Source organism: Phalaenopsis equestris, unplaced genomic scaffold (assembly GCF_001263595.1).
Source record: "Phalaenopsis equestris unplaced genomic scaffold, ASM126359v1 Scaffold001032, whole genome shotgun sequence".
NCBI lineage: Eukaryota > Viridiplantae > Streptophyta > Magnoliopsida > Asparagales > Orchidaceae > Phalaenopsis > Phalaenopsis equestris.
In genome coordinates, this window is record NW_018165471.1 from 343,538 (window position 1) to 353,854 (window position 10,317).

The 10,317-nt window shown below is 36.4% G+C and overlaps 2 protein-coding genes across 2 annotated transcripts; both read right to left on the reverse strand.

Moving 5' to 3' along the window:
* Nucleotides 1-3,833: 3,833 nt before the first annotated feature.
* Nucleotides 3,834-4,529, reverse strand: LOC110032828 (shaggy-related protein kinase NtK-1-like). The gene has a single exon (XM_020736591.1). It carries the CDS (start codon nt 4,461-4,463, stop codon nt 3,834-3,836), a length of 630 nt encoding a protein of 209 aa, XP_020592250.1. The 5' UTR covers nt 4,464-4,529.
* A 602-nt stretch (nt 4,530-5,131) lies between these two features.
* On the reverse strand, nt 5,132-9,498 carry LOC110032829. Its single transcript, XM_020736592.1, has 6 exons — nt 9,251-9,498; nt 8,000-8,948; nt 7,358-7,888; nt 6,242-7,105; nt 5,877-6,133; nt 5,132-5,786 (listed from the first exon to the last, which is right to left on the reverse strand). Exons 1-6 carry the CDS (start codon nt 9,496-9,498, stop codon nt 5,132-5,134), a joined length of 3,504 nt encoding a protein of 1,167 aa, XP_020592251.1.
* Nucleotides 9,499-10,317: the final 819 nt, after the last annotated feature.

Genomic DNA, 10,317 nt, shown 5'->3' on the forward strand with positions numbered 1-10,317 from the left:
TTTTTCTTTCAGCTCTTCCTTTACAGATTGATTCATATCCTTGTTCCTCATGTTTCATTCAAGATCCAATATTCTTCTAGTAATTTTCTCAATTTTCATATTAATATTATCCTTGAAATTTATAAGAAATTGATCATTATAAGCTACTTAATGATCTCCCAAATTTTAGATCAGATTATCTCTAGATAATTTAGATTCTGGATTATTATTATTATTATTAAGTTAATTCTTATAGGTTACTCTTATCTTTCAAGTTATCTTCTAATTCTTCAAGAATTTCTTCCATTGGTCTTTCAATATCCTTATCCTTATCTCTTAACTCAAAGTTCTTATGAAACATATCCCCAAATTCTCTTCTAAATATCAGTTCAATAATTTTAAATTGCTCATCATTCATTTCTTTAAAATTTATCTCAGGGTCACTAGGTAAAATCTCTAGGGGTAATTGTTAATTGCATTAATAATCTGCCCCAGCATCAGAATATCGTTTATTTTTTCTGTATACCACGAAATATGCCATTCAGTGACTTTGAATAACTCTTTCATCAGAGATCCACTATTGATTTCATCATTCAATTCAGGTTCATCTTGTGATTGAGTCAAATATGAAGATATAAAGATTGGTGGTGTACATGAATTCTTTAAATAGGTAGGCTTTAAAATTGTATAGGGTATATTCATTTTAAGTTCATGAGATTTTTCAACAGATGGAATTAAAAGTTTAATATTTTTGGTAACATCCATCATTTCACACCTCTCGTGAACATATATACAGTCTTCTTTAAACAACATTTTAGACTCATCATGAAAGTCCATTTCGATCTCATCTGTTAACTTACTCTCAAAACATTTTTGGAAATTATTTTTACTTAGATAATCAATTTGATCCTTCCAAAAATAATCATCACCTTTTCTCTCAGTTGGATACTTCATAGCCTTTAAAACATCAAGAGTGGTTTCATGGACATTAATATTCATAGTTAACTTTCCTTTTTGCACTTCTATCATAGCTTGTCCAGTAACAAGAAAAGGTATCCCCAAAATAATGTGATATTCTTTATCTTCTTCATATCTAATACAATAAAGTCCATAGAAAAGATAAATTTATCCACTTTAACACCACTTTAACCCACTTTAACAAGCACGTCTTCTATAACCCATTTTGGATAAATGATAGATCAATTAACTAACTGAACGGTTATAATAGTGGCAGAAATAACAGCTAAACTTAACATTATAAATATAGATAGAGGCATCACATTAATGAGGAATCAGGTTAGAGACTTTGTCTTTAAGGAGGAATCAGACCATAGTACTCTTGTTGAAGAGGAATTGGTTCCTATTCCTATAATTACTTTTGATAATGATCAGGATTTCACTCCTGTCGTTGATCAAGTTGCAAATCCAGAACAAGACATTGTTAATCAATCCCTTGAGAAACAAATTCAACAACCTCAAGAACAAGCTCAAGAACAAGTGCTTTTGTGTCGATCCACTACGGAAAGAAGAAATACTATTTCAGATGATTATATTGTATTTCTTCAGGAACACGAGGAAAATAATAATATGATGGAAGATGATCCAATCAACTTTTGTCAAGCTATACAAAGTTCCAATTCAGAAAAATGGATTGAAGCAATGAATGAGGAGTATAAGTCTATGCAAGATAATAAAGTTTGGGAACTTGTCCCATTGCCAGAAGGAAAGAAACCCATTGGTTGCAATTGGATTTTTAAAACCAAACAGGATTCAAAGGGTAATGTGGAGAGGTGTAAAGCTCGCCTTGTAGCTAAAGGCTATACTCAAAAAGAAGGGATTGACTATAAAGAGACCTTCTCTCTGGTTTCAACAAAGGACTCTTTTAGAACAATCATGACACTTGTTGCTCATTATGATATGGTGCTTCATCAAATGGATGTTAAGACCGCATTTCTCAATGGAGACATTGATGAAACAATCTATATGGTGCAACCAGAAAACTTTGTGTCAGGAGATTCAAAGAATATGGTTTGCAAACTGACAAAATCTATTTATGGGCTCAAACAAGCTTCCCGTCAATGGTATCACAAATTTCATCAAGTGATTCTATCGTTTGGTTTTGAAATGAATGCAGTTGATGATTGTGTGTATCATAAATTTAGTGGAAGAAAGCATACTTTTCTGATTTTGTATGTGGACGACATACTGCTTGCCACAAATGATATAGGCATGTTGCACGAAACCAAGAGATTTCTATCAATTAATTTCGAGATGAAAGATCTTGGTGATGCCTCATTTGTTTTAGGAATTCAGATTCACCGAGATCGTTCTCAGTGTATTCTTGGATTATCACAAAGAAGCTATATTGATAAAGTACTTAAAAGATTTTGCATGCAGAATTGTAGACCAATTGACACCCATGTCGCTAAAGGAGACAAGTTCAGTCTCAATTAGTGCCCAAAAGGAAACCTTGAGATTCAAGAAATGCATAAGATTCCCTATGCTTCAGCTGTAGGGAGTCTAATGTATGCTCAATTTTGTACGCGGCCATATATTGCGTACAATGTTGGATTTTTAGGCAGATACTTAAGCAACATTTAGGCAGCCTAGGAATGGATCTTTGGAAAGCAGCCAAAAGGGTTATGAGATACTTAATGGGAACAAAAGATTACATGCTTACATATAGGAGACCAGACTATTTGGAGATCATTGGGTATTCTGACTCCAATTTTGCTGGATGCCAAGACAGTAGAAGATCCACATCAGGCTACATTTTTCTGTTAGGTGGTGAAGCTATATCCTAGAGGAGTGCAAAACAAACACTCATAGCTTCATCCACCATGGCAGCAGAGTACGTAGCATGTTATGAGGCATCCAACCATGGTATATGGCTGAGAAATTTTGTCACTGGGCTGCGCATTATGGAAGGAATTGAAAGACCACTCAAGTTGTTTTGTGACAATAAATCAGCTGTATTGTATTCCAATAACAACAGGAGCTCAACCAAGTCAAAGCATATTGACATCAAATTTCTTGTTGTGAAGGAAAGAGTACAGAGTGGCCAGATTCACATAGAGCATTTAGGAACAAACTCCATGATTGCGGACCCCCTTACAAAGGCTCTGATACCCAGGGTCTTTCATGAGCATACTGCTCATATGGGTGTTATAGAGCTTGAGGGAATTTAGATTCAGTGGGAGTTTGTTAACTTGTGTTTTATAGTTTTATGTTTTATTTTGTGTACAAGATATATTTGGATATTTTCTGATCAGAAATGAGGTATTTTATTCAGTTCAGTGCACTCTGTACAGTTAAGGTTCGATCTCACTTAAGTAAAGTAGGACCAGTTGAAAATTGACCACCTTGCATCACCTTGCATGTAATTTTCATTCCACACATTCATGATTGATCAATGTCATTTGATTATATTGATATATGTGACCATTGATGGGTTTACTTGTGACAGATATAACAAAGACTGCTTTGATCCTATATTGATGTAATTAATGGACAAGATTGTAACGTGTCTTTATAATGATGATGACAAAATTTTGGGCGCACTAAGGTTGACACATTTATCTTATACATATGTAGTCCAGTGGGAGATTGTTGGATTAATTTTGGGACTACAATGTAATTAATAAATGTGTTGGGTCATCATTTAATAAGTCAAAATGTGGTCTAATTTAGAATTAAACTAATTTAGAATTAAATTTATGACTTTGGACACATTTGTCATGATATTATAGTGTGGATACCATAAGTGCAAATTCTAATTTGATGAGGGGAAAATTATAATTAAGCAAAACTTTTTTGTAACCGTCTGTTAGTTACTTTTAAAGGGTAATGGTCCCCTATTTGCAGAGAGACACATCCCTTTTCTTGCACCCCATCAATAAGAAACTAAGGAAACTGTAGAAAATCTGTAGATTGGAAGATCGTACCTTATGCAATCGATCTAATGGACTCCGGGTTGCTTCCGCTAATCTATGGTTTATTTCTCTCAAAATTGAATGTGATTTTTTTAGTTCTAACAACTCAAGCACCAGGTTAAGATATAGTTCATCCTTCTCAGTCGTTGAAAAGAAGCAGTGCTTCAAACAGACAACATCTGGGTGGTCAAGAAGATGCATGGTTTGTAGCTCACGATTCTTATACTTTTTGTCCTGAAGAACTTTCTTTATTGCAACTGTTTCACCAGTCTCCAAGCATTTTGCCTGAAAAACTATTCCAAAGGATCCATTTCCCACTATACACTCTGCCATATAGCTTATAGTCTGCTTTGGCTGACCATTCCTACCGCCAATAGTAGTCACAATTATATGTCCAGTTTCAGTACCATTTCCATCAACAACTGTTACTTCAACATCCTTATCATCCCTTATCTTCAAGTCATTTATCTCATCAGGTAATCTATCCATGCCAAAAGTATTACTACTGGCATTTTTCATTCCTGATAATGGCGCCACACTAACAGAAGCCATCCTTAATGAAACCTAAACTTAGAAGGAACGAACTTCAATAGGTTGCACGAAGCCCTTCTTCCAATCAAAATATCAGGTCTCCACAACGCCTTGAACAACAAAAATTTATATCACGAGATTCAAATCCTCATCCTCAATGCTTCAGAGTTTTTTTCAAAAAGGCTCCGTTGAGCATTAGATCTAAACCTACAACACCCGGTCTTCTCTCCCCCTCTCTCGGCGCTGTCAGTCAAAGAAGCCAAAGATATAGCGAGCCGAACACGAGCCGTTCACAAACAAAGATTTGTTTTGACAACCCTAATTACGTAGTTATAAGATATTAAAGACTGAGTCAAGATTTTCATTTGAATCTAATTTAATGTTTTTTTAATCTATTTTCTTCATTAATACTTTTAATTAATTATAAATCTTTTTCGCTTTGTAGTGGATTATATTTTTTTAAAAATACTACTCATCAAAGATATATATATAAATATTTTTTAAAAGGAAAAGAGCTAAGCTATAGCTCCATACATGTTAATGTGAAAGTTGGATTACATAATGAGTGAGAAGATCACTCAAAACAACCCTTCCCATCTGTCTAACTAGATCATACAATGAAGTATACAAAAAAATGTGGGAAGTGTCCATGATACACACAAAAGCTGACTTAGTGTGAAAATAAAAAATCACCCCCTACAATTAATATAAGGAATGGATAAACTATCCCCATGAAGAAGAATTTCATGCTGAGTGGAAGGTATAGTCCCTACAAAAATTTCTTTATTATCCTTCCCCTTAGCTGTCAAATTGTGTGCAGGAGTGTTACCTTCCCTTAAGATATGCTGGAAAATCACTTCAACATTGCTCAATATGCTCTGGATCTTAGTAGTCCACCTAGCAACATTCCATGGAGCAGCCTCTTCCTGATTCAGAAATCTAATACAACTGAAAGATTCTGACTCAACTATCAATTTTATGATGTTGCAATGCTTGGCAAGGTAGATAGCACAATAAAAAGCAATCATTTCAGTTTCTAGTGCATCAAATGCCCAAGTTGGAGAGGAAAAGTATAACATGCACTTCCCCGGAGAGTTCCTAAAGATTCCACCCACACCAGCAACCTCCTTACAAAAGCTTCCATCTGTGTTGGCTTTCAACCACCCTTCAGGAGGTGGGTTCCATAGAACTAAAGTAGGAACTTTTAGCTTCTGCACACTGGGCACCCAATTCAGGAAAATATTGGGAAAATTATGAAATTTTATTATCTTTTGCAAATAAGAAGTACAATTCAGTACCACATCCATCTCCTTTTGTTTGTTGTTTTCATATTTAAACTGGTTCCTGCACATCCAAAGGAACCAGGCAACAATACAAGGAATGATTAATAATTTGGCATCTAATCATTCCATCCAACACCCCACAAAGTATTGCCAGCTGAATTTCAGAGTGTCAATATTAAGCTGTTTTAGTATACCAGACCAGACCCCTTGGGAGAAACTACAAGAGAAGAACAAATGATCCAGACTTTCTTCAGCTTTACTGCACAGCTGACAGCAAGAGGGACCCTTAAGCCCTTTCATCTTCAAAATGTCATCAGTAGGAAATAAGGATTTCCATAGCGTCCAGCAGAAAAAGGACATGGAAGGTGTTAACCACTTCCCCCAAATCAATTTACCCCACTTGACAGGCTGTCATTCAAATAGCTGTTGGTAGATGAAGGCAGACAATTTTTGTGAGGAAACCTGTCTAGTAATGAGTCTATCTTTCTGTCTAGGATTGATTTTTGTTTGCTTAACCCAATGTATTTGCTCTTTAGTTAGGATGACATCCAACAAATTGCAGTTCCACTGATTATCAATCCAGAATTCCTTCACTTTTGTCATTAAGTTAGGATTGGAGTTGTGTAGTCTCTCCCCATTCCACACCCAATTATCAAGCCAGAAATTAACTTGGCCTTCACCAAGCTCCCAGATAAACAAATCCTCAGCTTTATTTCTAATCTCCATAAGCTTAGTCCACAACCTAGAATCGCCCATCTTCTTCTGAGTCATAGTAGAATGAACTGTCCTACAATACTTCCCCTTCATAAATAAAGCCCAAAGACTATCTTGTGCTCTAAAATTTATCCATAGTTTGCATAGGTTGATGGTACGGAGATGCTGAAAATCTTTAAAGCCTAAACCTCCAGCACTTAGGGGTTTACATAGTTTATTCCAAGCTAACCAATGGAATTGTTTTTTTTGTCCAGCCCACAAAAATTTGTTGAAAATTCTGCCCAGCCTTATGTGAGTTCCTTTCTCCATGGTAAACATTTGAAGAGCATAAGATGGAATGGAAGTTAGGATGCTTTTAAGAAGGGTGATTCTACCTCCATTTAAGAGGAAGTAATTAGTCCAACACTGCAACTTTTTCTGAATCTGGTCAATAACCCCATTGAATTGTGTTTGCTTGGATCTCCCTTTTATTAATTGGACACCAAGATAGTTGATTGGTAGAGTAGCTTTCCTGAAGCCAGTGTACTGAGCAATCCATTGCTTAATCTGTGGAAGAGTGTTTGAGCTAGTAAAGAATTGACATTTTTGTTTATTAAGATGCTTACCAGAGGTGATTTGGAAGTGTGTAAGTCCTTGGTAAAGAGCCTTTACAGCAGTTTTGGTAGCCTTGGAGAAAATGATAATATCATCAGCATAAGACAGATGACTCACCCCAATGTTAGATCTATGCTGATATGTCAGGTGAGGAGAAGAGGCAAACATTTGATTTTAAAGTCTAGAAAGATGATCCATAGCAAGAATGAAGATAGTAGGAGACAGTGGATCTCCTTGTTTAATTCCCCTTGAGGCAGAGAAGAACCCATGGCTTTTACCATAGATTAAGTTAGAGTGATTGTTAATACAACGCCACCTTCTCACCAAAATTATAAAGGCCCCAGAGAAATCGCTAGCATTTAAAGTGTCCAAGATAAAATTCCAATTGATAGTATCATAAGATTTCTGGATATCCAATTTCAGAATGAGATTGCTACCTCTACACTTTCTGTCAAGGTCCAGTAAGAACTCCTGTGCCAAGAGAATGTTATCAGAGATTTGTCTCCCTTTCACAAATGTAACCTGGTTATTACAGATAAGTTGCTGGAGGTGAGGTTGAAGCCTATGGTTAATAACCTTGCTGATAACTTTAGACAAGACATTTGTTAGACTGATAGGTCTGAAATCTCCCCACCCAATCCTGCTAGAATTTTTGGGAATCAAAGTTATAATGGAAGCAGTGAAATACTTAGGGGGATCCATACCTTTAAAGAAGCTTTGCACAACATCAACAACCTCCCCACTGATGATATTCCAAGTAGTCTTATAGATTTTGGCAGTAAAACCATCAGGGCCAACCACCTTATGGTCATCAATAGAGTCCAGTGCAGCTTTAATTTCTCCTTCCATAGGAATCTGAACAAGGTCCAAGCTTCGAACAAAATCAATGCACTCAGAGAAAAGTTCCACCTAGATAGGAGCTCTTTCAGTAGAATGATCCATAAAGATATTCTGAAAATAATTAACAGCATCAATGGCAATGTCCTCAGCATCAGTTACTACCTTACCATTAGAATCATGTATGGAAAGGATCATGTTATTCTTCCTTCTAAAATTAATACAAGCATAATAATAACTTGTTTTTCTGTCTCCATCAATAAATCTGGTGACTGCTGCTTTTTGTTTCAGAAAACATTCAGTATAATTGGTTTGCATTAACAGTTCTTCACTAGCTTTGTGCAGATCAGCTTCAGAATTCAACCCCATTTGGAAATTCTTTTCCATTCTGATAACATTACTTTGGGCAGTGGTCAAGTTCTTATTAAGATTGCCAATTGTTTTCCAATTCCACTTCTTGAGATGAGCAGCCACTTTTTTCTGAAGGATCCACAGTCTTACCCAGGGATTAGAGTTCCCTTCAGCCCTCCAAACCTTATAAACTGCTTCAATAAAATGAGGGTGAAGAGTCCACATGTTTTGGAATCTGAAAGGAGCATTTTTTGGCTTTTCAGCATTTTGGATAGTACATAACAATGGTCTATGGTCAGAACCTGCCATAGCCAAATGAGTAATGATAGTGCAAGGGATGGTCTGAACCCAGTTAGAGTCCCCCATCATTCTATCCAGCCTCTCCCACATGGCACCACTTCTCCAAGTGAAGTCTGGCGCTTGGTACCCCAATTCAAACAGCTCAGCCTCAGAGAGAAAATCATTGAATCTGTTTATTGCAGAGACAGTGGGCGGTCTACCACCTTTTCTTTCACCAAGAGAGGAAAGACAGTTTAAGTCACCCCCGAAAATCCAAAAAGAGTTTACAGCTTGTCCAATCAGAATCAACTCATCCCATAAGGTGGCTTGTTTGCTGACAAGGCTACTGGCATAAATGAAAGTGGCATAGCCAACTTGAGCTCCAATATAGAATTGGATGTGAATAAACTGAGAATGATTTATCAAAACAGACCAATGTAATTCAGCTCTAGCAAAAAGCCAAATTTTTTTATTAGAGTTAGAAAAATGATCAAATTGAGGGAACTTCTTTTGAAATTTTTTTGGAATTTTTAGTAACTAAGGATTCAAGAATGGAAAAACACCAAACTGTATGGACTCTCTAGATTTTTTATTCTTTTGAGAGAAAATGGGTGAGCAATACTCCTAATGTTCTAAACAAGAAACTTAATCATTGAGAGAAGGTCCTCCCTTTCCCCTAGTCCTTGGATGGTGATACCAAGTAGTTGTTGGGCCCTCCAAAGTCCCTCCAAAGTTTGTTTAAATTCTAACTTGCCTTTTTTCCTTTTATTGCTTCTTTGAACTTGCCAATCTTCAGTTAAGACATCAGTCAAACTGTCAATTTGCTGGTCTTCAACTCTAATTGGATTAATACCGATTAAGTTGTCATCATGCATAATATTTTCCTTCAAATTTCTGTTAATGCCAATGGCTTCCTCTTGCTCCAAAACACTATTATTGGGTTTAACCCCAATAGTATTTTCAACAACAACATTAGTTTCAACAGATGCCACTACCATTCCATCTGTTTCTACTGGCCTAAAAGTAATTCTGACCCCGGTAGTTTTTCTTTTAGATGGAGGGTGTAGTCTATAACACCTTTCCACATTATGTCCAAACATTTTACAATGTTGAAAATATATTGGCTTTTGTTCTATTACTATTTGCTGCCAAATACCTTCTTCAGAAGTACCAATCCACACCCTATCTATATCAGGCAGGGAGATGTCTCTTTCTACTGATGCTGAAAAGAACATTTTGATGGAAGTACTGAATGGGTAGGTTGGGCAATTTGAACCAAACAGGAAAAACTGGGGGTTCCTTTGAGGGATCAAATTCAGGTGTCAACTTCATTAACTTCAATGGAACACCATTGATAATTAGATTTAGTTTATCTAAAACGCTTGCATAGTCCTCATCATTAAATAATGAAATAAGCAGGTGCCTTCCATCTATTAGACCAAGCCTCCAAGCACCTATTAATTTCAAATCCCCAAAGAATTTCCATACCAAATCCATCTTAGGGTGGCCAAACTAGAATTTGCCAAACAGAGTGAATTTAACTGTTTCATTGAGCTCACTAATTTCCTGAGGGGAGAAGATAATTGCAGGTTCCCCATGCTTTACTGCTAAAGGATTAACAAAGGGGTAAACTCCCTTCCCAGCAGCAGCATCATGTAAACATTCAGGGAAAACCAGATGTTCAAAGGATTTAGGCACTTCCAAGCCACTACCAACAACTTCAGCAAAGGTTGCCTTGGTCCAATGAGCATTGGTATCCACATCAATGGGGTAGGCCATTGAGGACATAAAGACCAAAGACAAAGGCAGGGAAAGGG